The 27396-nt window shown below is 45.5% G+C and overlaps 1 protein-coding gene across 1 annotated transcript in view; it reads left to right on the top strand.

Moving 5' to 3' along the window:
- Window positions 1-27396, top strand: part of POLR1A (RNA polymerase I subunit A) — a 74268-nt gene that overhangs the window by 7790 nt on the left and 39082 nt on the right. The window contains exons 5-14 of the mRNA XM_019443894.2: window positions 394-479; window positions 600-703; window positions 6460-6546; window positions 8101-8206; window positions 8490-8652; window positions 11292-11462; window positions 11601-11723; window positions 13985-14215; window positions 20868-21122; window positions 25725-25916. Coding sequence (XP_019299439.2) covers window positions 394-479; window positions 600-703; window positions 6460-6546; window positions 8101-8206; window positions 8490-8652; window positions 11292-11462; window positions 11601-11723; window positions 13985-14215; window positions 20868-21122; window positions 25725-25916 — 1518 coding nt within the window. The remainder of the gene's footprint in view (window positions 1-393; window positions 480-599; window positions 704-6459; window positions 6547-8100; window positions 8207-8489; window positions 8653-11291; window positions 11463-11600; window positions 11724-13984; window positions 14216-20867; window positions 21123-25724; window positions 25917-27396) is intronic.

The raw sequence follows: 27396 nt of genomic DNA, 5'->3' as shown, positions 1-27396 counted from the left end.
GCAGCAGGGGTGGTATACTAGCTGCATGCAGAGAGGTTTGTTTTAAATTAACTGGCATTTATTGAGGACTTACTGTATTCCACGGCTCCTCCCCCCCTCTTCATGATCTCTTAGTAACAGCTTGGTGAGGTAGTCAGTCTTAATCCCACGTATGGATGAGGACATTTAAGCCTTAAAGAAGCCACTCAGTAATTGGTAGAGTTTGGCTATATTAGGGTTCTGTGGAAAATGTTTAAGAGGGTAGCTTACTCCTTTTTTAAAAAAAGGTAAGAATCATAAAATGAGTATGTGCTGTAGTGAAATGAAATAGTAAAATGAATCTAGTAAATGAATGAATGAATGAATGTAGTAAAATGAAATCGTACTGCAACGTTTTTTGCCCTTTCTCAACAGGTGAAAAATGTTTGTGAGAGCAGGAGCAAACTCATTGCTTCCTTCTGGAAGGCACACATGAGTGCTAAGCGATGTCCCCACTGCAAGTGAGTACTGGGCTCTTGTCTCTCCCTTTCCCCAGAAGCCTCTGGCCAGTCACTCACAGCTGTTACTCAGTGTCTTGTTGAGGTTTTTCTCTCCTCAATCACAACCGTTCTCATACATAGGACTGGACGGTCAGTTGTCCGAAAGGAGCACAACAGCAAACTGACCATCACATATCCAGCCATGGTGCACAGGAAAGCTGACCAGAAGGACACAGAGCCCCTGGGTAAGCAGGCTGGGCCCTGGGAGGTCCTTGGACACGTTTCACATGTGGCCATCAGGTGTGTCTCAAACTTTGGGAATACCTGCTCGTTACCACGTGTTTCTCACCTGCGTGTTTGTGGCGGGCCAGCAGAGGTGCTGTCCAGGCCTCTTAATGGTTGGAGGGGACCCTGGTTAGTGCTCATCCCTCGCCTCTCATGCAGAACTGACAGGCTGACCTACATTATGAGCCAGTGCCCCATGGGCTGAATGAGGTTGTCTTGCCTTGGGCAGTCATTTTTCTGGAAGATTTTTGAGGAAGAAGGAATCCACTTGGCAGATATTTAGAATCATTTTATTGTCAAAGAAGTGTGGATTTATTTTGAAGTAAAGTGTAAAAAATGTAGGTGAGTTTTACAGGAAAACTGAGCATTCACAGAACATTAATGCCTCCTACAGGCTGCTTCTGGCTGTGTACTCAGATTCTTGGAGTAGAGTGTCTCCTATTCAGCTCTGATCTGCCATTGGGGTACTTGGGAAAACATTTGAGAGACTAGTACTTCTACTGTTAACGTTGTTTATATAGAAAAATCTTACTTGAGCATAGTTGACGCAATGTTGCATTACTTTCAAATGTTAACTAGTGCTTTGATAAATTTATACATTATGCCATGTTCATGGCAAGTATAGCTACCGTCTGTCCCTATACAACGCTGTTACAGTATCATTGGCTGTATTCCCTATGTGTGCTTTCCCTTTTATTACTGTGACTAAACTCATTCCGTAATTGGAAACCTGTATCCTCTTCACCTATTTTGCTCAACCCGCCCCTCCCTTTTGGCAACCATCAGTTCTCCATATTTACAGTTCTGGTACTTCCTGTTTATTCATTTTTGTCTAGATGCCACCTATAAGTAGAAACATATGGTATTTACCTTCCTCAATCTGACTTATTTCACTTAGCCTAATACCCTCTCGGTCTGTTCATGTTGTTGCAAATGGTTCGATCTCGTCCTTTTTATGGCTGCATGATATTCCATTGTATATGTCTTCATCCCATCTTCCTTATCCATTCATGTATAGATGGATACTTCGGTTACTGTTGTATCTTGGCTATTGTAAATGATGTAGTAAACATGGGGGTGAATACATCTTTTCAAATTTTCTTTTCTTTTTTTTGGTTAAATACCTGATAGTGGAATTACTGAGTCACATGGTATTTTTGTTTTTATTTTTTATTTTTTGAGAGAGGGAGAGAGTGCACACAAGTCTGCCTGCTTGCAAGCAAGGGAGGGACAGAGGAAGAGGCAGGGAGAGAGTCTTAAGCAAGCTCCACGCTCAGCACAGAGCCTGACACGGGGCTCAATCTCACAACCGTGCAGTCGTGACCTGAGCCGAAATCAAAAGTCAACCAACTGAACCACCGAAGAGCCTGATATTTTTATTTTTAATTTTTAAAGGAACCTCCATGCTCTTTACCACAGTGATTATAACAATTTACATTTCCACCACCAGTGTACAAGGGTTCTTTTTTCTCTACATCCTTGCCAATACTTGTTATTTCTTGTCTTTTTTAGCTATTCTGACAGATGTGAGGTGATACCTCATTTGTGCTTTCAATTTGCATTTCCCTGATGAGTGATGTTAAGCATCTTTTATGTATCTGTGGTATCTGTATGTCTTCTGGGGTTTTTTGTAGCCACAGGATTGTTTAAATGTGTTTTTTGTTTTATCTTTTGAGGTGGTGAAGATTAGATAAGATCTTCCATTTTAAGAACCAAGACCAGTGCTTGCCCCCTGTAGTCCTATAGTTTGTGCTTTATAGATGTTAACTGCCATTTTTGTGATGCAATCAGTGTGCCTGGATGGAAAAAGCATAACCTGTGACTGATACTCTGCTATTTATGCTGAGTGGCTTAGAGAAGGTCACTTCCTGGAGCTTTGTTTTCAACTCTATACATGGCAGTAACAAAACTTCTTGCCCACAGTTGAGATTTCATGAGCGAAAGTCCATAGTATATTGTTACTAAACCTTATTCCAGAGCTCAAGAACATGGAATAGGCAGGGGAATAAGTTCTGTTCTTAGAGATGCATAATCTTTTACATTGAGGACTCTCTGGCAAGGCTTGGAGTAAATAACTATCTTGTCCATTTGGCTGCCATAACAAAAATATCATAGACTGGGTGGCGTATAAACAATAAACGTTTATTTTTCACGGGTTTTGAGGCTAGGAAGTCCAAGATTTTGGTGCTGGCAAATTTGGTGACTGGTGAGGGCCTGTTTCCTCATTGACAGCTGCCTTCTCTCTGTAGCCTTACATGGCAGAAAGGGCCAAGGGAGCTTTCTGGGGTCTTTTCATAAGGTCACCAATCCCAGGCGCCTGGGTGGCTGTCGTTAAGCATCTGACTTCAACTCAGGTCATGAGTTCAAGTCCCACATGGGGTGAGCTCAGGCCCTGCTTTGGGTGAGGACAAGCCCCAGGTGAGCCCCACTTCTCTCTCTCTCTCTCTCTCTCTCTGTCTCTCCCCACCTCCCTTGTGGGATTCTCGCTCTCTCTCTGCCCTCACTTACGCCCTCTCTCTCTCTAAAAAAAAAAAAAATGGCACCAATCCCAATCATGAGAATTCTGCTTTCATGACCTAATCACCTCCCAAAAGCTCCATCTCCAATACCATCATATGGGAGCAATTAGGATTTTAACACATGAGACTTGAGAGGACACAGGTTTTTATCTGTGTCCTTTTATTTTAGGCTAATTTTAGGCTTAAGGAAGAGTTGCAAAGATAGTATAGAGAGTTCCTGTGTACTCTTTTTTAAAAAAAAAATTTTTTTTAATGTTTATTTATTTTTGAGAGAGAGACAGAGTGTGAGCGGGGGAGGGGCAGAGAGACGGAAACACAGAATCTGAAGCAGGATCCAGGCTCTGACCTATCAGCACAGAGCCCAATATAGGGCTCGAACTCACGAGCTGTGAGATCATGACCTGAGCCGAAGTCGTCTGCCCAGCCGACTGAGCCACCTAGGTGCCCCTCCTGTGTACTCTTTATTCAGTGTGCCCTAATGTAACATCTCAGATCACCAGGGTATACTTGTCCAAACCAAGAAATTAACATTGGTACACTACTATTAACTGAACTACAGACTTAATTTGCATGTCTCCAGTTTTTCCAGTAACGTCCTTTTTATGTTCCAGGATCAAATCCAAGGTACCACACTGCATTTAGAAAGCCTGTTTAATTTTGTTTAATGGTTAACAGTTAACCACAAAGGTGGATTTTCCTATCTTTTCTATAAACAGCCCTTGAAACCATTTTTAAGTTTGGGAATTGCTGTTCTAGCCCTTAGGACGCGTTAGAAAATGTTCATAGATTAAAAATGAAAATAGTCGGCATTCCAGAAGATAACTGTTTCTTGGGAGCAAATGTCTAGCAGTTAAGGAGCCTTCCACTGCCGTTACCAAATGCATTCTTCTGAAGTAATCTTTCACTGCGGCTATGAGAATATGGTGGTGCCTCCTAAAATTCTATGCATTAGAAACAAGTTGACTGTAGTTTTCAGTGGTTCCAGGATTGGGATTTCAGTACGTAGCAAACATTTACTTGTTGGGCACACAGCCTCATGCCAAAGACCATGCCTATGGCTGAGCACAGTGCCAAGGTGGAGACCACGTACCCTCTGCTCTCAGAGAAGGCTGCAGGTGACACAGGTCAGTAACTTCCAGGGAGCAGGTGATACGGAAGCAGGTGAGCATTCCGAACAAGGGTTCCTGGCCAAAGGGAACCATCCTGTGAGACCTGTGCCTCTATGGTTGCTATGTAGTAGTGATCCCATGAGGAGCACCATAAGCTTGTAAAATTCTGCTTATGCTCCTGAATGCTCCTCAAGCCCCACGATGCACATTAGCATTTTAAAATGAGAATCCTTACAGCCAAGACATTCCACCATGATCCAGTCTTCCCCGAGTTACTTGACCTTCCAACCCCTTTGTCACATAGCAGCCCTTACAGCTGAGGGAAACCCATGGTAGGGATGTTCTGAAACCCCATCCAGGCAGAAATCATTTTGTACAAGTGTCATGTTAGGATGGTCCAGCCCATGTGAGGAGATAAGATCCCACAGATTTCTTCTGACTCTAAGATCCTCTGAACGAGCAACCCTAGTTCTAGTCAGCCTTCCCAGCAATGAAACTGCAGTGGAGTGTGTCATGTACTGGTAGCTACTGGGACAGGAGCTGGGGAGTACTGCCAAGTTCAACTGATCTTCCTCAGCCCTTCAAACCTGTTTAGTAGGAGAGGAAGTTCAGATAGTCATTTTCAGAAATGCCCACAAATTGTTTAGCTTAATGGAATCTGTGTTTTCCCACTGAATATACATAGCTTTCTAATGCTGTGGTTACCCCTGAAGGTCAAAAGCTCTCTTCATTGCACACCCACACTTCCCTTCAGTTGCATTAATTGATTGAAATGTTTTGCTGTTATAGGAATGAAAATTTTAAATGTGTGGACTCCTCGACCTAGCAGTTCCACTTTCACGACTTTCTTTTAAGAATTAGACATACCCACAGTATTAAATAGTTTAAAATAGGAAATGGCTTAAATGCCTATTAAGAGAGACTAGTTAAATTATGCTGCGTCTACTAATTGTTATCCAAGTTTCATATTGCTCTAAAAACTTGCGATGACATATCCTCTGCAGATCATAAACTTAATTGGGGAATTGGAGGTGGAATGAAGCTGGATCTTAAAAGTGTAGAAAAGGCAAAAGAGTGGGGTTTATAAGTATAGATTATTGTAGGATGTTTCGAATATGTATATTTGAGCCAGTGACTATTTAGTATCTGCTGTATGCTAGATAATTGTGTCAGATGCTAGGAACACAGACAAGACACAGTGTCTGTGCTGATAAGTACATAAAGAGGGAAAATTGAATAATGCCTAATTTCGGTCATTGTATCCCAGAAGAGGTTGATAGTTTTGAAACTAAAGGGTCACGTTGCTTTTCTCTGTTAATTATCTAAGTGCCTAGAGCCCTAGTTCCTGAATGGCTGCCTCATGTTTGATTTTCTGACTTACTCTGAGTCTAGCTGATAGACAGTATCCCAGGCTACTCTTGTGTAATCTGAGAAACCCAAATCAATCTACTCCATGTACCTACATATTCGTAGGAAGGAATTGAATATACTTTTACCCATAAAAATGATGATACTAACTTATCTCTAATTTTACTTCTGTGAATCTTTCTGGTAAAGCCATGTGCATAAAGTTCTTTAGCATAGTATAACTTACAATAGTACAAAACTGGGATCAACTCAGATGTCTAACTGTAAGAGTATGGTTGGGTCATTCGGAAGCATCCTTTCAGTGGAATATCATGCAGTCATTAAAAGCAATATGTGACAACATGCAGAAATGCTCACAAGATGGCAGTAACTGAGCAAAGCAGGGTAGAGAGTAAGTTCACACTTAAGATTATAGTTACCTTAGACACTATGTAAACCAAAGGACTGGAAAAAATATATAGTAGTGATAATGTGATGGAGTGGTATGTGGTTTATTTTTCTTTTCCTTTATTGTTTTTATGCAATATTACATTTTTTCTATTACTTTAGAAATTAGGTTAAGGGGGAAAATATCCAGAGCTGAGAGTAAGCTCAGCTTGATTGATTTCTGTGGTCAAATTGCAGGCTTGGCAGGGTGGGGAAAAAGCATTGATAAATCCCATTATAGAAGGAGTGCCTGTTATTGATTTATTGTGCTTTGATTTCCCCTCCTGGCTCCAGGAATTGAGGATGCTCAGATGGGAAAACGAGGGTACCTGACACCGACCAGCGCCCGAGAACATCTTATTGCCCTTTGGAAGAATGAAGGTGCTGTACCAACCTAAAGAAATAGAAATAAGTCTTTGGGCTCATTTATCCAGCCTTTATTTTTTCCATGTTGTGGTCACTGTAATCTCTCCTGAATTTATAGGTTTGGAGCTGGCTTCAGGGTACATTGTCATTGATGCATTAGAGACTAAGCAAGAATCATGAACTTGACAATTACCATACCTGAACCTGGTCATTAAATAACAGCTGTGGGTAGGCCTTGCTTAATACAGTTTGACAGATTTCTGGGAGGTACAGCATAATTCACTTTATTTTAAAAGCCTGTAAATAACTTTTCAAAAAAAGAATTCTGAGGGAATTCTTCCTGTGATTCAAAAAGGGAATCCTAACATGTCTTTTCTTAGGATTTTTCAACATTTTAATTTCCTACAAAAAGGAAAGTCTTCCCTTCCTTTTGCGTGTACAACAAAAGCTAGGCAGTATATTCAAGCCCTTGTGTCACCACCCTCTGAGAGTGCTCTTGTTTTGGAACACTGAATGCAAACTGCTGTGTAATGGTAAACACTTAAAAACGAAAATGTTGCTGAAAGGATAAGTGATGTCAGGGAAAAAAGAGCACTCCTTTAGTTACTATGATCATTTCTGAGGTAGGCCCTGACACTTTTATTCACTCTGAATTTTGCTTTTTTTTTTTTTTTTTTTATCTTTTTTTAATATTTATTTTTGAGGGAGAGAGAGACAGAGCATGAGCAGGGAAGGGGCAGAGAGAGAGGGAGACAGAATCCAAAGCAGGTTCTAGGCTCTGAGCTGTCAGCACAGAGCCCGATGTGGGGCTTGAACCCACGAACCGTGAGATCATGACCTGAGCCAAAGTCAGATGCTCCAACAACTGAGCCACTCGGGTGCCCCACAGTTTTTTGTTGTTGTTGTTGTTGTTTTTTTAAAGTAAGCTTCATGCCTAGCATGGACCCCAACACAAGCTTTGAGATCAAGGTCTGAGCCAAAGTCACGTAACCAACAGGGCCACCCAGGCACTCTGATGTAGCCTTTTTTTTTTTTTTTTAAGTTTTTTTTTAAGTTTACTGGAAACTTAAAATATAGCTTTGATCCACAAAAATGATCCCCTCTTGGTAGCATACGAATGGTGTTTTGATTTGTTTTGTATTGTTTTGTTTTGCTTTGTTTTTGAGAAGGCTAACTTTTTTAATTTGTTTCCCCCCGTTTTTTAGATATAGTTTTTATAAAAGCCAAAACCATGTGTGTGTGTGTTGGGGGTGGGGGGGGGTTAAGTCTGATAGTCCAGGAAGGTAGTGAGAAACAAGGTAAAGATGTTTACCATCCTTGTCCGTCTCAGTCCCCGGGCTGAGCACTGGGGTCCCCGCAGTGCCCGTCCTCAAGCTACCATCTCACCTGCGTGCACGTTCTCAACATGCAGGCACTATTTTTTGCTTGTTTTTAGAAAGAAAAATGTGATTTAGCTCCACATGTTGTCTCATATTCTCGGTTTTTTTTCACCCAGTAGAATTTTGTGGTCACCCATCCCTGCCCTTACACATAGATTTAAATGATCATTTTGGTTTATTTCAAATACAGGATTCTTTCTGAATTACCTTTTTTTGGGACTGGAAGACGTTGGCATGGAGTCTAGATTCAATCCCAGTATGTTCTTTTTGGATTTCCTGGTGGTGCCCCCCTCAAGGTAATGCCCTTTAATTGACTTTATTTCACCTGGAAAAGGTTTCTTGAGCGATTCATTGAATAATGACCTCTGGGAGAGGCTTGAAGGGCCAGGGCACTGAGAAGTAAATCAGCAGTTCCACACCCAAGTTGCGGGTAGTTGGGAGTATTGTCTTGAATGTAATAGAAATGCTGGTTGGTTTCTGAGTGTGGTGGGTTGTGAGTTGCTCATAGCAGGGACAGGCAAGAGTCTGAAGAACGTGACCCTTCCCTCACACTAAACAGTTCCATGTGTCCCCCTACAGGTATCGCCCTGTCAATCGGCTAGGGGACCAGATGTTTACTAATGGCCAGACGGTGAACTTGCAGGCTGTCATGAAGGACATGGTCCTGATCCGAAAACTTCTGGCGTTGATGGCCCAAGAACAGGAGCTGCCATGTGAGGTGGCAGCACCTGCCAAGGATGAGGTCAGGGCTGCTTTGGAACTGACGTCATAAGCATATATGTTTAGTTCTAATGCCCACGGTGCAGATGCAGAACGCTGGGGGTGCGGGGAGATGCTGGTTGGGAATTCTGTACAGCTGTGTGTGAGCTCTCATTTGGGGTACCTAGGTAATGTCAGGGGGAAAGCATGATATGAGCATGGAAAGATCTAGGTTCTGCCCCAATAACCTTTGTTGAGTTGCTTTAATTTCCTGGGCCCATTTCCACTATAAAATGTGTATGGTTTGTGGTAAGAGTTTATATAGAGGCTGTTCTGGGCCACCTAGCCTCACTAGCAGTGATTGGCAGCTCAAGAAAGAAGAGTCTGTCGGCTCTAAGAATGTTTCTTTTGGGTTATGGTGCCAGAGCCTGAGTCATCCAGCTCTGTTTTTGGCTCATTAAGACCTCTAGCATTGGGTTCAGGAGGGCAGTGTTGTTGATTCTAGGAATTTCCCAGAATAGGACTGTCAGGTTTGAGGCTTCAGCTTTGTTCTCCGTAAACAGTAGAGCTGGATTCAGTTTTCCCATTTCAGCCGACTTTCTGAGCCTACTTCAGTATGCCAGGTCTTCCATGGGTATAAAGATGAATCAGGCACTCAGAAAGCTTGCTGAGATCATGGAGATCCTTCCCCGTTCCGAGATGCTGTCTGGACGGAAGCAGGAAGGCTGTCTCAGGCTGCTTCCAGCTGCCGGCAACAGTTCGCTGTGAGCCAGGCCCATCACCAGGTGGCGCCACTGTCTGCCTGGACACTTGTGCTGTGGGTTATCCATACTCTCCTCTGGACTGTCTTTGGTTTTAAGTTTTCTGACCCGTCAGCATAGGTGTGCTTTCAAAAACCTTCAGTCTAAGAGGAACATGCCATCTGCAGGCCCTAGTCCAGCTTAGGGGGAAGGCCATTAAGATAGCCAAGACCAGGGCTAAGAACTACTTCAGTGTCCCTTGAAATTAGAGCAGCGCTTTGTCAAAAAAAAGAAAATAGGAACAAAAAGGCCAACTGTCTGCAGAAATAAACATCCTTTCTGATTCTTAAGGTCCTTGCTACCTGAAGTCGCAGTGCCTCCTTTCTGTGTGATTAACAGGACATGTTCTTATTTCTTTCCCTATTTGCTCCCTGCATTCCTTTTCTATGGCAGCCCTCTCCCGAATTATGAATGCCTGATGGGGGCCAGGGGCTACACCTGGCATTGAGTATATGCTAGTGAGACAGGGTCTCCTTGCATGAGTCATCACATAGCCCTGAATCAGGTAATATCATAAGCAATAAGTTAGGCTGACATGGCCCCTGTCATCATACAGGTGACCATCTCTCCCTGTGAGGCTTCCTCAGAGCAGAAAATACATCTGTCCTCCCTATATCTAAAGAAGATGCCTTTATTTCTCAGGGTGGAGGACAAACCCACTTCAGTAATGGTTTTCTTGGCAGTCTTATTTACTAGAGCTTTGCCCCTCCCCTCATACCTCTCCCAATACACTAACAGATTTCTTCTCACCATCTCACTCACACTGGGGGACATCTGTCTCCAGTGTCATACCCAGCCAGTTGGGGCTAGTAGGTGGCCAGACAGTGTCAGTAGGTGGTGCTGTCAGGCAGCTTAAGGGCCTGTCTCCTGGGCAGGTAGGGAGAGAAGAGAAGGAGGCAGACCCAGGGACAGAAATATTATAAAGGATTGGTTCAGATATTCCAGTGATACTTGGAGATCAGCCAGTCACTTGACGTAGCTCAGTTGGGGACCCACATTTTAATTGATAAAATAGAAAATAATATAGCAAACATTTTTACTTTTAAGAAATTCTTCCACTTATATTTTCATAAGTGCTTCAAATCAAGTTTTTCCAAAACCATAAACAAAGGTGAAATTCCATGTGAGAATCAGTTATCTGTCAGGATAACAGAGTTTCATGAAGAGTATTGAAGGGGCAAGAATTTGTACGGTGGTCTGAAGAATTAGATAGTAAGGGATTACAGCAGCTGCTGCTAGCAGACCCCTTCATTACTTTCTTGGGTTTCACAGTTCAGTGAAACAACCTATTGTGTTGGAGAAGCCTACAAGGCACATAATTGTAAGTGGTCTCTGACCAATAGCCAACTAGGAACTGAGGCCCCCAGTCCAGCCACCCTCTGGGAACTGCATCCTGCCAACAGCCATGTCAGCTTAGAGATGGATCCTTCCCCAGATGAACCTTCAGATGAGACCATGGCTCTGGCTGACTCCTTTATTGCAGCCTAGGGGAGCCTCTGAAGCAGAGAAGCTAGTTGGGCTGTGCCCAGATTCCTGACTTACAGAAACTGTGAGATAATAAATATGTGTTAGTTTAAAAAAAAAAAGAGAGAGAGAAAGCTCGCATGTAAACTTGAGTTCATTTTACTATCAGAAAAACGATAGTATCGATGTATACGATGGGGCTGATGTTATGTTGATACAAACTGACAAGATAGATTTATCAGGACTTTGCCACTGATCCATCAGTGGCAAAAAAGACATAGGCATAAGACAAAAGACATAAAGGCAAACTCCAGAGCTCATCATTTGTCAGAGCTAGAGGAAGAAAGAAAAACAAAACAAAGCCTGGCCTTTGTGAGGTTTTTCCATCATGCCTCTTTTCTTGATTGTGTCTTGCCAGGAAAAAGACTCTTCGATTGCTCTGGACCGATCCTTTTTGAGTACGCTTCCTGGCCAGTCCCTCACAGACAAACTTTACAACATTTGGATTCGTCTTCAGAGCCACGTCAATATCGTGTTTGATAGTGAAATGGATAAATTAATGATGGAAAAGTACCCTGGCATTAGACAGGTGAGCAGGAAGTTGGATCCCCATTGCTAACCGAAGGGGTTAAATAATAACTGTATTTGTTTTGAAACAAGAAAATAATAAGTATACTTTTTTTTTTTCTTTAAACATGCTTTCTGTGGACTTTTTTCCTGCATAAAGATCCTGGAGAAGAAGGATGGCTTATTCCGAAAGCACATGATGGGAAAGCGAGTGGACTATGCGGCCCGCTCTGTCATCTGCCCAGACATGTACATTAACACCAACGAAATTGGAATTCCTATGGTGTGTGTGGTGGGGCCTCTCTGGCTACTGTTGGGTGTGGTACATGGGAGTGCTGAGGGCTGGGGGGGAAGGTGTGCAGCATGCTGGTTGTGGCTTGGGTGGGGACAGCTTTTGCTTCTTCCTGAACAAGCCATTTGGCAGGGACGTGAGGCTGTGTGATGGTATTGCTTTCACTCTTTACTAGGTCTCCAAACACCTTGTACCTACAAGGAAGACCCTTCCTGGGCAAGCAGGGAGCTAACTGCCACATCCCCGCCTGTGTATCTTCCTCCTGCCTCTCAAAGCCTAGTCTCTAAACCTTCCTAGTCAGATTGAATGCAGGACAGAGACGCGGAAGAGGGAAAGGGGGGGTTTCCGTCCCATGCACTTGCCAGGCATTAGGAGTCAGGAATGTGTACACTTAGTTGCCAGGCTCAGGAAGGGAGAAAACCTCCAGAGAGGGCTCTGTGTGTGTGTCATCCATCCTCCCAGCTCCTTGGGGGTGAGCAGTGTGCCCCATCCACCCATTAGTGTTTCCTCAGGGAGCCAGCCTCCTTTTCTCACTTCCCCACCCATTCGGGCTGTGGTGCGCATTAGCAGTAGCGCTTTAATTGGCTTCCTCCTTAATGGGCCTTGAGGTCAGTAATATGAAGGTGGTTTATTTCCCGTTGTGGAGAGTCTCATTTCCTCACACACTGCCCCCTCTGCTGCTCTCTGGGGAGCGCTGGTAATGAGCAGAGCTCAAGTGTTCTGATGGTCCCCTGTATGCCCGCTGCCTCGTCTCTCTGGGGTACACTCGGCTTCCTGGGCAAAGGCACACCTAAGAGAGGCCAGGAGTCAGAGAAAGCTTAGTCCTGGGCCCACTGCCTCCTAGAGCCATAGATCTTTATGTCTGGAAGCTGGGTCAGGTGGCAGAGAAAGGTATTATGAAGCCCAGTTGTGACCTTCCTGAGTCTGAGGCCCATTTCGTTGCTATTTGTTGCTTTCTTTGGACAGAAGGCATGGACTACCTCCATAGCCTTTGGCCTCACAATGCATAGAGCATCCCAGCTTTAGGAGAGACCTGTAGTGCTGCCTCTTGTTTCTACCTTCAGAGGTGCCGAGCGTCCCTTTCTCGGATGTGGGTTCATTTCATAATGGCTTGTCCTAAGGAGGGACTCCCCCTCTGCCTACCTCCAGCCTGTTCAGGTCTCAGGGCCATGGTAGCCTGGGGGTGTTACTCACAGGATGGCTGTGAGGAGCTGACTGTGCGAGATTGCCTCTTGGTCCCTTGTGGCACACCCTTCCCGTAAAGCACCGTGGAGAGGTGTTATGGGAGCAGAGGAACTGAAATAAGTTTGGGGAATGAGCTAGAGATGAGCAGTGAACCAGACCGACTAGAGTGTCCCCTGAGAGGCTTACATTCCAGTGGTGGAGACAAATAAAGGAATATATAGGAGCATAAACACTGTCAGGTGGTGGTCAGTGCATTGGCAAAAACAGAATTGACCGTGGGGAAAGGGAGCGCTGGCTGGGGTGGCAGGTAAGGCTTTTCGCAAAGTGTTGTTTAAGCAGAGACCTGGACAAAGAACCTGGACAGAGTTCAACCAGGTTCTTTATGAAGGACTCTGCATAGTCTCTGATACAGTTGTGTGCATGTAGGAGCATCAGAGTGTCTATAACATTCAGCAACTTAGAAACTTACTTAACCACATAACTCCTCTTCGAGTATATTGCAGGTTAAGCGTTAAGTGGTAACGCTGCACTTTCTCATATATCAGGAGACTGAATTGGTTTCATCTCAAGTGCCACCTTGATTGCAGTGGCAGCCAAAAGTGCTGGGTAGAGGCTCCAACGCCATGTCTGGGTTAGTGATGTCTACTGGAGTGGAGGGGGCTGTGGTGGTACTTGAGGGCGGGTATTTGCCGCCTCTCTCAAGTTAGTGTCCCATTCTGTGTTGCCTTTGGGGACTGTGAATTGATTGGTGGGTGAGGAAATGATGAAGTTTTAAAATGGGTGAAAAAAAATTTTAATGTGTAAACTGCAACACTCAAATTATTCTCTCCAGACAGACTGCTAGGAAAGGAGGCCTAATCTCTATTCCCTTCGGGCCTCAAGTCTAGATAAATGGCTTTGTGGAGAAGACAGACAGGATGTTGCGTACTCCCTGAAGGACTTTTGTGGCTAAGATAGCACCTCCACGTCATGGGGAAGAAGTCTCACAGCCTGTTGAGTCAGATTTTGAATCTCTATACAATCTTTTCTGCCTACCCCGAATTTTCATATCCACTCCCTGTTTCCAGGTGTTTGCCACAAAACTGACCTACCCTCAGCCAGTCACCCCCTGGAATGTTCAGGAACTGAGGCAAGCAGTCATCAATGGCCCCAATGTGCACCCGGGAGCCTCCATGGTCATCAACGAGGATGGCAGTCGCACGGCCCTGAGTGCTGTGGACCTGACACAGCGGGAAGCCGTAGCCAAACAGCTCCTGACACCAGCCACGGGGGCACCTAAGCCCCAGGGGACAAAAATTGTGAGTAGTGGACAGATTTGCTCAGGGGCTCGGCCAGCTCTTGTCTGGCTCCCCTGTGACTGCCAGCCATGAGTGCTGACACAGGAATCCATGAGCTGTTCTGCCTTCACAAGATGAAGCTTCCCCTGCATGTGGGTGTTACTTAGGGGTTTCATGGGGCTTACTTTATCTTCCCAGCTCGAGCTGGCATTCCTAGGATCTTGACACCATGATTCAAGCTTCATTTGGCTGTCCCATGACATGCAGCACGGTGCTGGGCACACATCAAAGACTCGAGAAGTACTCTCTAATGATAACTCAGTTGTGATCCTGGAGCAGGAGAGTTTGCTGTCCTTAAGCAGGGCTCCTCAAAGGGTGGTTCTGAGGTTAGCAGCAGCAGCAGCATCCCTAGGGCTTGTGAGAAATGCACATTCACCCTCTTCTCCCCAAACCCCCGCAAAATGAATTAGAATCTCTGGGAATGGGGCCCAGGAATCTGTGTTTTAGCAAGTGCTCTGGAGGGTTCCTCTGCATGCTAATGTTTGAGAACTGACCTAAAGGAAGGAAATGTATTGTGTCCGTGATAACTGGTAACCCACAGGTTTCATCTGATGCCTCATTTCCTGGCAGTTGCTGATGGCTGCTTGTAGTTCTGTGTTAAGGGATCCCAAAGCTTACCTGGGCTCCACTGGAAAGAGTACGTAATTGATTAGCTGGGGGTATGAAATTGGTGAGTGACATCATTTGTGTCCTGCTAAATAGTAGCCATTTATGCTGGGGGGAGCATAACAGATGACCCCTAGCCAGGCAGTAGCGGCAGAAGTTGTTGAGGTGAAATGGATCTTTATTTGGGTTTAACTTAGGGGACTGATAGAGTGAGTGTTCGTCTGCGTGGTTCTCTGACATGTACAGACCTAGTGGCTGACCCAGGTCTTTAGTAATGAGGTGGAGCTCTACAAAGTTTCCTTTGGCCTTGAGGGAACTTTGGAGGAGGAACAAAAAGGATTAGGGAAGCGCTGTGGCCTTGTTGTGGTGACTGTTGGTTCTTCACTGCAGCCTCTCCTCTCACTTCCTGTCTCACTGCTTTGCCAAGGTACAGCAGTAGCATGCTACCCATTTTCTGCTTTGGCCGTAGGGGACACAGGCAGACACAGATCAGGTCACCTGTTTTGTTCTTTTCTAGTGCATGACGTAAGGTTTATGTTGAGGCTCATGGGATTATTCTGCCTTTCTGAAGCGCCTGGTGTTTTGGTAGGAGCTGTGTAAGGGATGCAGGAGATCTCGAGGTGTACTTCACGTAACTTGTGGGTGAAGCAAGACAAACATGAGGTAGTCTTCCAGTTAACTCAAGCCAAACACGTGAAAGAGTCTCATGGTTGGAAAATTGGGGAGAAAAATGGAGAGTGGAGTGGGGGTCGGCGGTACAGAGGACCCACTGCTCTCTGTGCCGCGCTTTGCCAGTCACTGTAGACAAGGCCCCGCTACTCTGGAGTTTACAGCGTGGTGGGGGCATCACCAGGGAATGTGTGGCATCACTGCTCGGTGGTGTGGCAGACACAACAGGGACTAGCAACAGAGACTTCTGGCTTTAGTACTTGATGCTCAGCAAGAAAGGCACATGGAAGTCAAAGAACTTTAAAGATAAAAAAGAAATTATGTGTATTTGATCAAAAAAGTTATACTTGGTTTTCAGGTGTGTAGATTAAGATGCCCAGTAAGGACGGAAACATACTCTTGGTTTTGGCTTGAATATGCATGATGCACTTATGTGCTTTATCGGTATTTATCTTTGTATCTCGATGGTGACTGAGATGCAGTTCTTATTAGAAATAATGTGATGCAAATTCAACAACAACAACAACAAAAGGGCTCCTGAGGGTGGGAGGGCACGGAGGATTCAGTCATCAGGAGGCAGGTGAGGGCCAGCCTGAAGGCTGCAGGAAAGTGAAGGTTATGGCAGGGATGTTTGGGGGGGAGGGGGTGACTTGGATAGCGTGGGGGTCAAGGCTGTGGAAGAGACAGGAGGTGAGAACCAAGTTGTGGTTCCCAGCACAGGAGAGTGGCAGTGCCCTGACAGGAGGTACATCGGGCCCCTGTAAAGTGAGGTGATGGTGGGGAATCTAAAGGCCCATCTCCTGTGAGAGGTGGGTGTGTGGGACTTAAATTAAGGGCCATAAGAGTTAATTTTCAGAGTGTGAACTCCGAGCACAAAGTACAGTGGAGAGAGAAAATGGGGGACTCACGGGCTGAAATGTGGAAGCCGGAGGAAGGCAGGGAGGACCGGGGAAGCTGAGGGAGAGTGGTTGGGGAGTGGGGGGGGCTGGGCCTCCTCATTTGGCATCTGCATCTGTTTCCCACATGTGGTTGTGGGAAAGAGCAGCCCTGGGTATCTTCATATCTCCCAGGGATACCTGTTAGATGCTCATGAAGTTCCATGTGAAGTCTGAGAAGAGTGCAGAAACAGAGAGGGCGCATCCGATTTGTCCAAATGAAGGTCATTTGTGACGCAGGAGAGCAGTTCGAAGAGTGGGAGCAGTCAGGTTTCAGAGCTCTCATGAGGCAGCGGGGCCAGTAGCTAAGGGCATCTGAAAGACCAGCAGAAGGGTACAGGGTTTCTGACGTGATTGGGATGCAAGGATGAGGCAGTTGCACAGAGAACTTGACACGGCCTTGGTTACGTCTGTGGGGTCGGAGGTGAGCGGTATCCAGAGTTTCAGAGAGGGAAAGTTGGCCTGCTGCCACAGGCCGGTCAGTTCCTGGGAAGTGACTGAAGTGCGTTCCGAGCAGTGGCGAGGTTGAATGGGCGGGCCCGTTCGCTGGTCTTCTGACTTCAGTTCCAGTCCTGGGCACACTGTCCCTGTTTTCCCCTCCAGCCTCACCTCTCAGCTTGCCTCCATGTTCCAGCTGGCCCCCACCGTTGCAGAGTCCCTTCCCTTCAGGCCTTGCCCTCATGTATTTGTGTCCCCGCCTGGATCACTGCCCTCCCCCACGCTCCCGGGCCAATTCCTGCTAGTCCTTCGGGTCTCAGCAAAGCCCTCATCCTCTGGGGCAGGGGTCTGCAAACTTTTCCAGCCAAGGGTCCGGTTGTAAATATATTAGGCTCTGGGGACCACATGGTCTCTGGTGCAGCTAATCAACCCTGCCTTGGGAGTGTCAGAGCCAGCGCGGGCAGCACATAAATGAATGGGCCTGGCCACGTGCCCGGAAGACTCTGTTTACAAAAGCAGGTGTCCTGCTCCTGCTTGTGTTCTGTAGTTTGACACTCTCAAAACTGTAGGAGGTGCGCCCCATGGTGTTCCCACCACACACTCATCACCCCCACCCCACCCCTTGTTCTCATTGTGTGATGTTGTCACCATGCGGGCACCCATTCACATTCATCCTCCCTCCAATGCCTAAATTCCGTGAGGACGCGGGTAGGGTGTTCTCAGCACCCAGCATGCAAGAGGTGCTCAGGAAACCCCTGCGGAGTAGACGGACCCAGGCTGAGATGAGGGAGGCACTGAGGTGGGAGGGCCACGTTGGACCTGTAACCAGGGGCGAAGACAGGAAGGGACTTTATGAGGGAAAAGTGGCTCTTAACATCAGGACGTGGGGATGAAGGATGATTATTTTTATTTTCCAAAATCTCTCTTTTTTTAGATCTTTATTTTTGAGAGATAGCGACAGCAGCAGGGGAGGGGCAGAGAGAGAGGGAGACACAGAAGCGTAAGCAGGCTCCAGGCACTGAGCTGTCAACACAGAGCCCGATACGGGGCTCAAACCCACGAACCATGAGATCACGACCCGAGCCGAAGTCAGACACTCAACCACTTAGCCACCCAGGCATCCCTCTTTTCCAAAATCTCAATAACATTATAAACGATGCTAACTTGTATAATTACGTACACGTGTACTTTATTTGTAATGTTTTGCAGATTTTGGTTAACGCATTGCACGTAGATCAGGACTAGACTAAAGAGCTGGGGTCATGACTGGGAAGCAGGGAGCCTGGTCCGGGGAAGGACGGACCGCAGGTTAGGTGAGAAGGAAAAGGGTGACTGACAGGACCCATTTCCCTTGGGAGGTGTGAAATCTCTGTCCCTTCCTCTGGGCCTTGTAAGTTGGGAGGAGGTGGCCAGGACGGCTGAGGCTCATTTCCCAGCCCAGCAGCCTGCCAGAAGCCGCTCTTTGGCTCTGGGTCTGCTTCTGAAAACTCTGACCCGGGCACTGGGGCATGCTAATTTTCACTGCAGTATTTATTTAGATACAAGAGAAAGGAAGGGCCTCAGGTTTGGGTTGGCGAGGGGAGCTCCCTTTGCTCCAGGGCTTCTGTTTGGATTGGCTGGTGCCTGCCAGACTGGCCTGCTTGCCTTCCCAGCTGTGGGGTTTGCTTATGCTAGAGGATGTCTCAAATTTACGAGACTCAAATCTGAGGCCCATCCTGGGGTTTTGCCCACAGGTCTGGGCAGTTTCTCCCTGGAGAAGCTAAAGAAATAAGACTTTGAAAGTCAGCTCAGTCTCTATGACGTGCCCTGGACAGACCCTCATGAGAATTCTCAGAGTTCAGGTCTCCTTGGAAACATGGATGTGGGGGCAGAGAGGGGAATGTTCGAACTCCTTGGAGCGCAGAAAGACTGCCTCCTTGCTAAGTGCTTTTAGGACTGCCATTTAGAATTTCAGGGTTTTGCTCCTTGCTTCCCTGACCTGGAGGAAACTTTCAGCTTAGCTGAAAATTTGGGGTGAGGTGGGGTGGATGGGGACAGGATCTTTTGTCTACTTCTAGACTCTCTGGAGCCACCTTTCTGGTTCAGCTTCATAAATGTGGGCAACATAAAGAGACTAGACTTGGAGGAATTTGTTACCCCCAAGCTGTTACCTGCTATAATTGAGGGAAACTTGGGTGGGAGGGGTCTGACCAAGTCCATTTGGGACCAAGTCCATTTGGGTGGGAAGGGTCTGACCAAGACTGATTTGGGCTGCTCAGGGGGCCTGCAGAATGGCTGGGGCAGCTGCCTTCATACATTTCTCTTTTAAAATAGCTTTTGGGTTCATCATTTAGGAAGCCCAGTAGTTAACATAAGGTAGGATAAAGGGCAGTATAAAGCTCAGTGAGCCCTCCACTAGAGTCAGCTTTGTGGGAAGTGGTGTTCTGTCAGGAGGACATGACCAGTGGCGTATTGGTAAGGGGGAAAAAAGTGTGGATGGTGGCTATCTTTTAAGGAGTAAGATTACTTGTGGTCTTTATTCTGTTCTCTGAGTTTTCTGCCCCACAATGAGCATATCACTTGGGCAGTACTTGTTGCTTTTCTTAAAAATAGTTGGAGATCTTAAAAAAAAAAAAAAATGAATAGGAGTAATACACACGCATTGTTGCAGGAACAGGACTAAGATGTGTAGAGGTAAAGATGTACTCTGTGCCTTACTTTTCCCATGTGCCCTTGTACCTGCGGAGTCCATAGGGACCGCTGGGTAGGGATCCAAGAAACCTTTCCCTTGTACATATAAATACATAAAGAATTGTGTTGGGTTTTAAACCGCCTCATCCTGTCACCTTATATGGCACCTGGATTTTCTTTTTCTTCTCCTTTTTTTTTTTTTTTTTTTTTTACTTGAATATTAAGGATGAGTATTTAACTCCGTTTTTTTCATCACTGCATAGTATTCCATAGTGTATATCATGGTTTACATACCCATGCCGCTTCTGTGGAGCAGCCCAAGTTATTTCATGTTTGTCCGCTGTGAGCACTGCTGCTTAAACATACGTGTTTATGTAACCTGACATTGGCACTTTTTTCCTTCTGAAATGCCAAAAGGAAAGGAGTTTTAAACGTTCTTAAATCTGTTGTCAGATTGCTTTCCCAAAAGACTATGGCAATTTAAATTTCTTTTTAATGTTTTAAGTGCAACAGAATGTTTTCAGAAGGCATTGAACTGGGACTCAAAACTCTGTGTTCCAGAGATTGGGTGAGATAGTTCTAAAACCTAGGATTGATGTTTAAAACAACCTATTCTCATGTGCCTGGGGCAGGGGGCAGTGTGGGGAATCCCAGAGGTCTGCTAGGTCCTTTCAAGCCAGGGGTTTCACAGCTCCATGCAGACATGCTGTCATCAGATGTGTTCATTTCTTTCCCTAGACCATTTTTCAGAGGACTTCAAGACTCTGGAAAGGCCATACCTCTCTGAAGAAGACAAAGGTTACTGAACAGGGGCCTGGGACCTCATCTGTCACTTGCATCTCTGAGCCCAGAGCGGGGATCAGGGCCACACTGGGCTAGTAGCTATTTCTCAAAGATTTCTAGAGTTTCAGGGGTGCCTGGGTGGCTCAGTCGGTTGAGCGTCTGACTTCAGCTCAGGTCATGATCTCGTGGTTCATGAGTTCGAGCCCTGTGTCAGGCTCTGTGCTGACAGCATAGAGCCTGGAGTCTGCTTTGAGTTCTGTGTCTCCCTCTCTCTGCTCCTCCCCACTCATGCTCTGTCTCCCTCTCTCCTTCAAGAATAAATAAACATTAAAAAAAAATTTTTTTTAAGTTTCTTTCTTAAAAAAAGGGACCAATTCCCCTTTCATTTGGTTGAATAAAACAGGAGATGGACGGAACCCATATGCAGACCAGGCTGAGGAGAGCCCTGGGAACAGTAGTGATGATGCTGAAGTTGTCACCAACCTCCCCCCTTTGCTCTGCTCTGCCCCCAGGTGTGCCGGCATGTGAAGAATGGGGACATCCTCCTGCTGAACCGACAGCCCACCCTGCACAGACCCTCCATCCAGGCACACCACGCCCGCATCCTGCCCGAAGAGAAAGTCCTGCGGCTCCATTATGCCAACTGCAAGGCGTATAACGCCGACTTTGATGGAGACGAGATGAATGCCCACTTCCCCCAGAGTGAACTGGGCCGGGCTGAGGCCTACGTCCTGGCCTGTACAGATCAGCAGTACCTTGTTCCCAAGGTAGGTCTGACCTTGAGGCGGTTCCATGGTCATCGCTGACACAACTTGCCATTTCAGGTCTGGGCTCTTTGTCTTCTGGTGTCAGTGGGTAGCTCTAGGGCAGAGGCCTATGGAATAGAGGGTCCTGGCTTCTTCCAGGTGGGGTTTTCAACCCTGTAGTTGCTTAGAGGGTATTAACTATTAGCTCTGTAAGAGGTCTTTTCTTCCAGACTTATGTTTGCATTGTACAAGTTATTAGCCTTCAGCAAGCATTAGCATCCTAACTGTGATGGTCCTTATGATCCCCAGATGACTTTGATCCTTTGAGTTCTGACAAGCATGAGTTTTTAGAGACAGCTTAACCCAAGGGCCCAGATGAGATCCCTCTAGCCCATGAAGGTGTCTCCCCTTTGAATCCCTGACTTCTATCACTGAGGTTGGTCCTTAAAAGCAGAGCCACGTAGGGGCACCTGGGTGGCTCAGTCAGTTGAGCGTCCAACTCTTGATTTTGGCTCACGTCATGATCTCATAGTCGTGGGATCGAGCCCCGCATCGGGCTCCACGCTGAGCATGGAGCCTGCTTGCGATTCTCTCCCTCTTTCTCGGCCCCTCTCCCCGACTAGTACTCTCTCTCAAAATAAATAAACGAACATTTAAAAACATTTTTAAAGCAGCGCCATGTGGTCATGGCTGTCCAGTGGGGTACAAGAGAAGGATTCAGTTTCCTTCCTCCTTGCCCGGCCAGCTGACCCATTCCATTAAGTGGCAGGGGCCTGAGTCAGTGAGTGTTCATGAGAGCAAGAGGGTGGGGAAAGAGCCAGGCTGAAGGAAAGAGAGCAGAGTATGTTCCAGACTCCATTTACCCCTCACCACCCATCCTGGGGCCTGACGCCTTTTAAATTATCAGCAGTTTGTGTCACAGTGATTCACAATTCTACGTCGTTCAGTTGGATTGTGGTGGAGTATGAAAGAATCAGTAATAATAGTAACATGGAATTATGGCTACCATTTGCCAAGCCCTTTTTCAATGGTAGACACTGTGTAAAGCACTTCAGAGGCTTCCCCTTTCACCCTTGGCACAGCCCTTAGAATAGGTGCTGTTAGTGTACACGTTTACATGAAGTGCTTGGACCAGCACACCGCTGAGAAGGCGGAGGAAGTTACAGGGAGCTCCCGGGTCCTCGGGGCTTTGCTTCTTTCCCCCTCTGGGGGTCTTGCCAACCTTCTGCAGGAGAAGACGTCTGCAGCCAGAGGAGCACGGGAGGCTGTTCGGAGACGTCCAGCATTGGTCAGTGTTTTCTCCACCTGGGAACATCTCTTCTCAGCAGTCATCTGCCACCCAGAGAATCTGGCAGTGGCCCGGGGCCCAGCATCCCAGCCTCCTGGCCATCAGACACGCTGGGATGGCTCCGTGCTGGACCCAGCTGTTTGAGTTTCACTCTCTTTCCCTTCTCTGCCTGCTGCAGCCAGCTGTTGATTAGTAAAGAGGCTAAAAGTGGAAAAGAGGAGCTAAAGGCCCACTGGGGTCCCTCAGAAGTTAGAATAATAAGTTGACTAACTTGAAATTTGGCTTTTTGTCTTTTCACTTAAATAACAGTTGTGGCTGTCATTGTGTGACAACAAAAGCCACCACCTATTGAGCACTCCCTGTGCCTCAGGCACTGCTCTGAGTGACCTGCAAACATTCTCTTGTTTAGTCCTCAAAACAAGCTTAAGAAGTAGTGATTTTCAGATGAGGAAACACAAGTGAGCAGCTCGCCAGCCAGTGACGATGCCAAGACTCGAACCCAGCACCGTTGACTCCCAAGCTCAGGTGCTCGGCACCATGTGTTATTAGCCTCCCTTTACAGGCAAGGCTGGGGATGGAAGAGGTACTATGGCAGTAAGTGGATCCCAGGACTAAAGTGGTTCTCTGACTCTGGAGGCAGGGTCACATTTTACCACAGGGGACACTACCAGGGAGCAGCCAGATGGTTCTCTGTACATGTCCAGTGACCTCTGGACATTAGAGGAGTTGGAATAGGGGGTGCTTTGAAGTTCTCAGGCCAACGAACTTGAATGGTCTATACTTCATTTTCATTGAGTAAGATTATACAGAAGCTTCATGCTTACACTGCGTCCTTCAAAGGACTGACCTGTTTAAATCCAGATGTGCCTCATCACGTGCTCGCATGCCCACGAGTTGCAGGTCAGGAGACAGGCAGAACAGAGTACAGAGGTTGTGATTCTTGATAAATTTCAGTTAATCTGTAGTGTAAATGCCAAGAAATGGAATCCTTATTTTGCTAGCGATTACAAAAATGCGGCATGTCTTGAACTACTTTGGTGGCAGAGTCCTAGGAGAGCAGGAGCTAGTTTTGTTAAACCAGAAAAGGCCTTTTTGGGGGAAGGGGGGGCAGTGAGAGGGCTAATTTTTCTTGGTGTGTCTTTATTTCCCTTGCTTCCATTTCCCTTTGTTCATTATTCCATGTCTTTGTTTCAGGTTCTCTTCCTTGATTAATCATAGGACCTGATTAAAGTACATTTCATTGTTGCTTGAATGTATTTAATGGAGTTGTGTTTCTTACTTAAGATAGGAGGTGAATGGAACTTCAGCTGTTTCTCTCCTAAGAAAACAGCTGAACTTTTGATTGATGTGTTTCTTTGTGGAGTTTTGTTTTTCTTCTCCTTGTTGTATTTTTTGAGGGCCAGTGCCTTGTGGAAAGTTTTTTTAACAAGGATTGAGCGTTTCCCCGACTCTGTCAACTTAGCCAGAAAATTTAGGTCACAGAATACCCTAATTCTCCAAGCATCCTGACCAAAGGCATTAATTGTAATGTCATTTTGCTGTGATATTAGATGGAATAGGATAGCTGACAATTATCTGGGTTTCTGATTTAGAGATGGTCTTTCTGATCCTAAGCAGGATTTGGGAAATCTAGAATTATAAGTAGGCCCTCAGTAAGTTGCTTTAATCAGCATTTCTCCCTACAATTCATGATTATTGCATTGAAAGCAATTTAGCCATTAAGGCAATTTTCTAGTCATGGAAAAATCTGGATGGAGAGAGGAGAAGGCACTGAATAGATCACATAACTTGTAATTATGTTCTTTAAAGGAAGAAAACAAAAGGAAAACTCTGTATCTTCCCCAAAGACTTGCGGGATGAGGCAAATTGCGTAATACTGGTTTGGGTTTTTCCCCCAAGCAAAATAAGATCTTGTCTTTGGAACAAGATGCAGAGTATAAGTTTTTATTCATGTTCTTAACCCAGAGCCTTCGTAAGAAGGGCCGTGTGCACCATCTGACCTTGCCTTCTATCTACAGCAGCTATTCAGCCATCTATAATAATTGTCTTTGAGTTTATGTAGAGCCCATTGCCACAGTATTTAGGCTATTTGACAAGCATCCTTTTTATCCTTTGAATTAGTACATGTGGTTAAATTCCAGGCCCTTCTCCATGGCTGCATTCGTGAGTTCCTTTGGCCTTAGTTATGAAACCTTGCCATAATATTGGATAGTGTTTAACAAGCAATCAAATGATAACAATCTTTAGATCCAAGGCACAGATTTTTCTCAAGTTCCCATAAACATTAAAAAGTTTGCAAAAACCACCTCTTAAAAAATGTCAGTGGGCACAGCTATTTTTACTTTAGTGTGTCTTATGTTGCCATGAACACAGACCTACAGATAAGTTGCAGGAGACTAGGGATCAGAAAGTCTGAAAGATTTCAAATGAGATGAATGTATTGGGGCTTACATAATAGCCCTTGTTTGGGCATCTGGTAGACAACAGCCTTTATTAAAGGCCCACCATGAACATGTGCTACATTGTGAAGAGACACTTGTAAACGTACATTCTTTTCTTTTACAGTCATGCACATCAAGGCCCTCTCAACTCTCTTGAACCCCTACCCCTTAGAGAGAGCTGACTCTTAAGTCAGTAATGCTCAGGGCTCTGTAATAGTGCCCCTGAGAGATCGTTTCTGACCATCCCCCTACTTCTAATCTAAATGATGACCCATCTGTTATTTTTCTCCATGTTATTTAAAACCCTTTGTGGTAACGTATTTATCCAATCATTCGTTTACTATGTAGCTCTTTCTCACCGTAAAGGATCATGTCTGTTTGGCCCACTAGAGTGGATTGGAGGGCTAACCCACTGCCTGGGCATATAGTAGGCTCTCAATAAATATTTGTTGAATGGATCGCTGATTTAGAGGAGAGCCAGGCCAGAAATGTGTGAAAAAATACTAAAGCATAAAACCAAAATATAAAAGCAACAACACAGCAAAGTGCAAGCTAGACCAAATTTATGCAGAGATGCCAAAACTTTGCCTGAGTAACTAGAACCAGATGGGATTATGGACAGAAGGTGTGGGGAGCTGGACGAGTTTGGAGCTGTTTTGCTCTAGAACAGTCGGCAAATGGTCACGGTGGAAGCCGGTCGGGAAGGCCTGGTCATGTGCTTTGGGAGGCAGTTTGCTCTCCAGATGGGAGGCCCAAGCACCAGCCTAGGAAGGCTGTGGGGCAGGACAGTACAGGGGTATAAGGGAGGGCTGTTGCTAGTACATGGCTTCCAAGCAGATGATTAGGAATTAGAATGTGACTTCCTATTTGTCTTCTTACTGTTTTGGTTTGTAGGATGGCCAGCCCTTGGCGGGGTTGATTCAAGATCACATGGTTTCAGGTGCAAACATGACCACTCGAGGTTGCTTTTTCACTCGGGAGCAATATATGGAGTTGCTGTACCGAGGACTCACAGACAAAGTGGGGCGTGTGAAGCTCTTTCCTCCTGCCATCCTGAAGCCCTTTCCACTGTGGACGGGAAAGCAGGTAATTGGGAGAAAATCAAAAAAAGGAAACAGGCCACTCAAATAAAAGATTTCATTCTTGGTAGAGCCCAGGCCAGAAGTAGAGAAATGACAAATCAAATGGTATGGGACTTGAGGCATCTGGGCGTCTCAGTTGGTTAAGCGCCTGACTTCAGCTCGGGTCATGATCTCACGGTTTGTGAGTTTGAGCCCCACCTTGGGCTCTGTGCTGACAGTGTGGAGCCTGGAGCCTGCTCCGCGTTCTGTGTCTCCCTTTCTGCCCCTCTCCCGCTCATGCGCGCACGCTCTCTCACTCTTTCTCAAAAATAAATGAACATTAAAAAAAAATCGGTCTGGGACTGAACATGCAGTATCTTCAAGGTATGCCTGTGTGATCTGTATGATTTTCTCTTTGGTGGGGTTCCTGGGTTGTAATCCTTACAACCAACCTGTGATACAGAGACTGTTATTATCACCGTTTATCAGATGAGGATACTGAGGCTTAGAGAACTTCAATTACATGCCCAGGTCTATAGGAGACAGAGTTGGAATTCAAACCCAGCACTTCCTAACCCCGAAGACATCACACCATGCTTACTGTCAAAGTAATAAAATAATGGTATATGTGCTAATCAAATAATGAAGTACAGCCAAGTTTGTGTTTCTACTATGTGCTGGGTCCCCAGGTTCAACCTTGAGGCCTGACTCCTAATCAGCTGTGTGATGTTGGCTTTGTGGGCCTCCTTTCTTCATCTATAATACAAAGGGTTCAGGTTGGTGATCTCTAAGGTCTCTTCTAGCTCAGCAATTCTTTTAAGTCTGTGGACCTACGACCCGACTGGTTTTTGGTTGTTAAACCAACCTTGCATTCAGGGGTAACCCTTGTTTATCATGAGGTATTCCCCTGTCTCTATATATTTTTAATTAAGTTTGCTAAAATTTTGTTTAGCAGTTTTTTACATTTGTGTTTGTGAGGGATACAGACATAACCTTATTTTATTGCGTGTTGTTTCATTATACTTGGCAGATACTGTGTTTTTTACTAATTGGAGGTTTGTGGCAACGCTATATTCAAGCAATTTTGTATGCTATTTTCCACTTCATTTATTGGTGTCATTTTTCCAACAGCATTTGCTTATTATACTCCATGTCTCTGTGTCACATTTTGGTAATTCTCACAATATTTCAAACTGGTCCATTATTTATATTTGTTATGGTGATCAGTGATTAGTGATTATAACTTAAAGTTCAGGTGATGGTCAGCATTTTAAGCAATAAAGTACTTTTTAATTAAGGTATGTGAATTGGCTTTTTAGACATGATGCTATTGCACACTTTAAACTACGAGATAGTGTAAGTGTAACTTCTATATGCACTGGGAAACCAGAAACTCATTTGACTCACTTTATTGTTATATTTGCTTCATTGTGGTGGTCTGTAATTCAACCCACAATCTCAAAGATGTGTCTGTATTGATGTGTAGGGTTCTTGTAATATCTTTC

The sequence above is a fragment of the Panthera pardus genome, unplaced genomic scaffold, assembly GCF_024362965.1.
Source record: "Panthera pardus isolate Hobbes unplaced genomic scaffold, ASM2436296v1 HiC_scaffold_26, whole genome shotgun sequence".
In the NCBI taxonomy this organism is placed as follows: domain Eukaryota; kingdom Metazoa; phylum Chordata; class Mammalia; order Carnivora; family Felidae; genus Panthera; species Panthera pardus.
This window is presented reverse-complemented; position numbering and strand designations above follow the sequence as displayed.